Below are 6122 nucleotides of genomic sequence, written 5' to 3' on the forward strand. Positions count from 1 at the left end.
ATTATTTCCACGATAGAATTGAATTTAACTCTTCAAACCTAAATAAGTCTTCCCGGTGCCTGGGGGACCAAACAGCAGTATTCCGGCCTGATTCCGCAGCGGTGAGCGGTCGAAAATTTTCGGAAACTTGGTTGGCCACATCAGCACCTCCTGGAATACGTCGATTGCATTCTCCAGCCCCGGAACCTGATCACCCCGAACGTCATCGTCATCGTCCAGCTCGTCGGCACGCTTGTGATTTTCAATTCCCTGCAGACAGTACTCGTTGGTAACATCCAAGGCACTATCGATCATGGCATCCGTCACCAGGGGAGATTTGGAATCTACAGCCAAAAAATAGTCTATTGATAAAGATTCAAACAATAAATCCCCAAGCCTTACTCTTCTTAAACGCATAAAACACCGCTCGATCCACCATCTGTACCAGGCTACCCACCGAGTAGCCCTCCGTCGAGTTGGCCAGCTTCTTCCAGTTTATCTTCTTCTCCAGCTTGCAGCGTTTATTTACAAACAGACTTTTGATCACAATTTCCCTATCAGTCTTATCGAGATTTGGCACCTTTCGGAGGTGATGGAACAGGTGGGAGCCCCGCGACGAGTACAGCCTTCGGTTCAGGTTGGCCACGCTGCTGATCGATGCGATGACCGAGATCGCATTGCCGCTGGTAAACTCTTCGATTTGCTTCCGGACTACGTCCGACACCCTGAAACGAAATTCCATGCACAGTTAGTCGTTCGCTCATAAGTCAGCTTGAACTGCGAACCCACTTATTGTGGTACTCGGCATCCTGGGTGTTCTGATCGCCGGAGTTGTGCGTCAGAACATCCAAACCTTCTAAGTACAGCACCGCCGGACTGTGGAACATGCACATGTAGAAGGCATGGCGAAGGTCCTTCTGTATGGAATCCGGCTTGCGGCCCTTGTGCTTCGAACAGTGGAAGGTGGTCGTGAAGCAGTGGTACGGTGCTTCACCGAGACGACTCAGCACCGTTTGGCAAATGGTCTTTTTGCCACTTTGGTTGGAGCCTGGAATAGGGATAGGTATTGTATTAACTGTCAAATAATAATAACAATAAAGAACAATTAATCACTATTTTAAAAGTTCGATAGGAGACATTTTTTGGAAATTTCTTCAATGAGTTTGGGGTTATGATTACGGAGGCACTTTTTTTAGATTTTCAACTTTTAATGTGATTTTAAATGATGAGATAGAGAAAATATTTTTACATGTTCATTTTCTCATAAATCTAAAGAAAAACCTGATTTTCTTAGATTTTTTATATTTTTCCCCAATATCAGAGCTGGTAGGGATTAATGTTGTCAAAAATAGTTATTTTAAAGGGTGATACGGTCAAAATTTGGTCAAGGGAAAACGCGTGTAAATCGGTGAAATCGTTTATTGAAAAAATCAAATTAAATTTCTTTTTCAAGTTCAATTAGTATAAAATTCAGGAAAAATATTCAGTTAGGCTTCCGCTTTTCCAAATCCGAATTGCCGGGCCTTACGCTTGACCGCTGCCATCAGATTTTGTACAGCCACCTTGTCCACCTTCTTCGCCGCAGAAAGCCAGTTTGCCTTGAACTGCTGCTCGCCCTTAGCAGTTTTTGACGTAGAACTACGTCTTTGTTGACTATACTGGGGTGCAAATCAAAAAATATGTGTAGTGAAGGAGTGTTAGGTTTTGAACGCTTGTAACTTTGTCATTTATAGATGAAATTAAAATCTAAATACGCCAATCGATAGGATATTACATTACGAACCTGTTGAAATAAATATTTTTCCAATTTTTCTGTAATTAAACTATTGAAAATGTACAAATGATAACTTTATCACTGATTTCATGAAATTAGCCTTTTTCCCAAACCCAGTCATCACAAACGAATACCACTTGGTTGCACATCATTCTGCTTGAACCTGAAAAGATATAAATCAGCGCTGCTCTCATGCCTCTGCTCATTACCGCTTCGGACAGCGTGGCACTAGGTCCTGCATCAAGCAGGACTCGGTCAGCGGCTAAAGGTGGATCACGGCGTGTCCACCACAATGAGGGATGAGACTTGAAAAAACGTGCATGTAAAACCCCTTCCCGCTTAACAACCCCCTCCCCCTTCCCCTCAACAATAACCCGAAAAAGACATGGACTTTGACGATCATTTTTTTTTCGGGAAATAAATTTTAAGCAAACCCTAATAATGTAGGGGAATTTACGTATTCTCGTCAATCTAAGCAGCGTCTGCACTTCTACTAGCATTTTCTCAGCGTCACGCACATATATGATGTGTCTGTTTGTTTAAATTCATCTGCTGCTTGCTTCTCTATCCATTCCAATCGACAGAATTTTTCAAAACGTTTTGAAAGCGTTTTTACAACGCTCCAAACTTCTCAGGTGAGTGTGACTATTGTCGGCAGTCTCTTTTTCTTCAGCAACCTTCCCATTAGAACTGCGTGTTAACCAGCTGTTCTATTATCGGCAACTCGAAATCAACCTCATTTTGTAGTGCGTATGCTTTATTTGAAGAAAAATGTAGCATTACTGGATTGCTCGATCGTTCAAATATAATCAGATTGAAGCTGAAAGGCTAAACAATCGTTTGGACACATTCAGGGAAGTGCGTTGATGGGAAAACATAGTGAAATTAACGTTTAAATTTTGGTTGCCGAAAACAGTCAATGGGTGCCGAAGCCAACATTTACCCTATTAACAATTAATTTTATACATGCAGAGCCAACATTTTCAAAAAAAAAAATATTGCTTAATAGGAGACATACACTCGATGAATTACCAACAACTGACTGTAAAACATATCTGGTGCCTCTATATATGCAATTATATTAACATCCAAAATCCATCCTATTTTACATATTCTGCACAAAAGAAACTTTCTGCTCCGCCCCATTCATAAAAAACTGCGGGAAATCCTATCAGGTTCTGAACCGGAAAAGATATAAAACAGCGCTGCTGTCATGCTTTTGCTCATTGTCGCTTCGGACGGCGTGGCACTTGGTCTTGCAGTAAGCAGGACCAAATCAGCGGCTAAAGGTGGATCACGGCGTGACCACAATGAGGAAATGTAATGATGTAAACCCCCTCCTCCTTTCACAACAACCTCTCGCCCTCCCCCTTCACAACAATCTCCCCACCCCTCAACAACCTCTCCTAACCAATTATCAATGACAATTATCCACGGCCCATACAAATTTTATATTTTTTATATGGACAATTGTCTACGCATGGGGAGGGGGGGGGGTCAAGCATACCGAAAAGCTGTCTACGTAGTTAGTGAACAGCCCCTAAAATAACACTGTTATCAAATAAAAAGCAGCTCACGCGACCACCACCGATCGACCAAAACAATCTGTGGGCAGTGTTGCGATATATCGTTAAAAAAAGTTGATGCATTGTCCAATACTCATATTGTTCGTTTAACTCGTATAACTTAAATTATGCACTCATAATGCTTAAAAACAAACAAATAATGTTGAAAACATAAATGACCTATGTAACTGTGATTATAACAAAACGTCCTTTATATATATTATGTTGTTATATATTATTATGTCCAATGTACACCTGACAAGAGCAAAATGTCCTATGTAACATTTTTCACGATTTCATAGAAAAAAATGTATGAAACAGTTAGATCACAGACAAACAGACATAACACATCGAATATTTCTCACTGTAAAACATCGTCGCTAAAACTTTACCGCCATCTGTTGAGTACACTGTGGTGGGCACTACACTTAACAGAGGGCGGTAGTGTGTAAACGTCAAACGCAAGGGAATTGACTATGTGCGCTACAGGTGGCGGTACTACCAGCTACGATACTTTTAAATTGTCCGTTAAATGCTTGTTCGATGAGCAATTTTCGAGTATTATGTCTGTTTGTCTGTGGATAGATTATAATTTCAATTTCAATTTTACTATTAAAGGTCTTAAAAATGTCAAAAGTTGATTTGGTTTAAAATAGTATCAAAAAAGATTTTGTCAATCTTCAACCTCGTTTTTCTCGAAAAGAGTGAAATGTTAGATAGGACCTTTTGAAAATTTAGGCGACATTTCATCTCTATCAAAGGGGCAGCAAAACCACAAAATTACCTTGAATACGGGGGGTATTCATTGGATGAAAGGAACACTAAAATAGAAAGTTTTTCTTCCGACAGTTTCATCTTAGTATTCATCTTTGTGTGTACTTCTGAGTGGATTCTGTTTATGTGTGGTCAAATGAAAATCATGTGGAATTTCACATGGATATTTGTCAAGAAAAATGTGTAAATTGTTTTGAGTCAACCATAACCGAAGCATTGAAATACTTGAAAATTTTAAGATAAAGTATAATAGTCAAAAATGCATGAAAAACATCAATTTTGTGTGGTTCTACGTCATACTGCGGTAGTGTCTAGGACACAACCCTTTAATTTTTTTGGTCTTCTTTAGGTTCCGCTTGACAATAGCCCAGTATTTCTCAATTGGGCGGAGCTCTGGCGTGTTGGGAGGGTTCTTGTCCTTGGGAACCACCTGCACGTTGTTGGCGGCGTACCACTCCATGGCCTTTTTACCGTAATGGCAAGATGCCAAATCCGGCCAAAACAGTACGGAACAACCGTGTTTCTTCAGGAAAGGCAGCAGACGTTTATTCAAACACTCTTTCACGTAAATTTCTTGGTTGACAGTCCCGGAAGCTATGAAAATGCTGCTTTTCAAGCCACAGGTACAGATGGCTTGCCAAACCAGATATTTCTTTGCGAACTTTGACAGTTTCATGTGCTTGAAAACATCTGCTACCTTTCCCCTTCCTTTTGCCGTATAAAACTCCTGTCCCGGACGCTGCTTGTAGTCGGCTTTGACGTAGGTTTCGTCGTCCATTACCACGCAGTCAAACTTCGTCAGCATCGTCGTGTACAGCCTCCGGGATCGCGCTTTGGCCGTCGTATTTTGTTTATCATCGCGATTTGGAGTCACTACCTTCTTGTAAGTCGATAGTCCGGCTCGTTTTTTGGCTCGATGCACGGTTGTAGACGATACACCCAGCTTATTTGCGGCATCTCGGAGAGAGAGGTTAGGGTTTCGCTTGAAACTACCGGCAACTCTCTTTGTCGTCTCAGCGGCTTCCGGTTTTCGATTTCCCCCCGATCCAGACTTCCTGGCTGTCGACAAACGTTCCCCAAACACTTTAATTACATTTGTAACGGTTGATTTGGCAACTTTGCGTGCGAGTAGCTCGGATTTTCGCGATGCGCGAGCAAAATTTTGATACGCTGCTCTTCTTGCTTGGACGGCATTTTGACAACTGAAGAGTGAATTCCAAAATCAAAATAGGAGCAACATTCTACACACACACACCTTCAAAATGAGGGATGTTCAGGTTTTTTAAATGCAAAATTGAAAGAAATACGTTAAGTTGATATTGACCAAATGTTGACCGTATCACCCTTTAGTAACCATGTTGAAAAAATAAGTGACCAAATGGTGACTTATAGTGAAAGATTCAATAGAAAGTTCATTATTAAACCTCCAAGTGTCTACTATCTTGAAAAACCTGAAAAACCAGGAATTCTCAGGGAATCTTATTTTTCCTGAAAATACCTGGAAGTCTCAGGGAATCTTATCATTACTCAGGAAATTTTATTTGGATTTCTGTGAGGTTCCTTAAATATTTCTGAAGTTTTCATATTTTTTTTTGGAGGCCTCTGTACTGAATTTCTCGGAACATCTTAAGGGTTCTCGATTTTATTTCAGTACATCATAGAACTGTCCTGAATTTATCTAAACTCACGCTAAAGTTTCGGGGACTTCCCCTTAAGATCTCTAGAATTCCCCAAAAATCTCTAGATCTAGCTTATCTGAGATAAAAAGAACCTCTTAAAAGTTTCCACAATTTTGCTAGAACGAAACTTCAAGACATTAAAAATGTTGTGATCTTAGACTTACTAAAATGAAGCAAGTGTTCAACTTCAACAGTTAATGGATCTGATAGTAAAGATGTTTCTTCAAAACTAATTTGTATGCTTTAAAAACGTTTGCGTTAATTGCTGGTGTTGTTTTATAAATCTGGAAATCATCCGCTTAAGATAGAGATGCCATGTAGATAGAGATAGACGATTAAAAGTAAAAAAAA

General features: G+C 40.2%; 1 protein-coding gene across 1 annotated transcript in view; it reads right to left on the reverse strand.

Annotated features, from left to right (window-relative positions):
* Positions 1-6122, reverse strand: part of Pex1 (peroxin 1) — a 75299-nt gene that overhangs the window by 61710 nt on the left and 7467 nt on the right. Inside the window, exons 5-7 of the mRNA XM_065219615.1 lie at positions 769-1027; positions 382-704; positions 39-323 (exon numbers count right to left, since the gene is read on the reverse strand). Coding sequence (XP_065075687.1) covers positions 39-323; positions 382-704; positions 769-1027 — 867 coding nt within the window. The remainder of the gene's footprint in view (positions 1-38; positions 324-381; positions 705-768; positions 1028-6122) is intronic.

The sequence above is a fragment of the Ochlerotatus camptorhynchus genome, unplaced genomic scaffold, assembly GCF_037179485.1.
Source record: "Ochlerotatus camptorhynchus isolate MF236.1 unplaced genomic scaffold, CSIRO-AGI_Acam_v1.1 ptg000107l, whole genome shotgun sequence".
NCBI lineage: Eukaryota > Metazoa > Arthropoda > Insecta > Diptera > Culicidae > Ochlerotatus > Ochlerotatus camptorhynchus.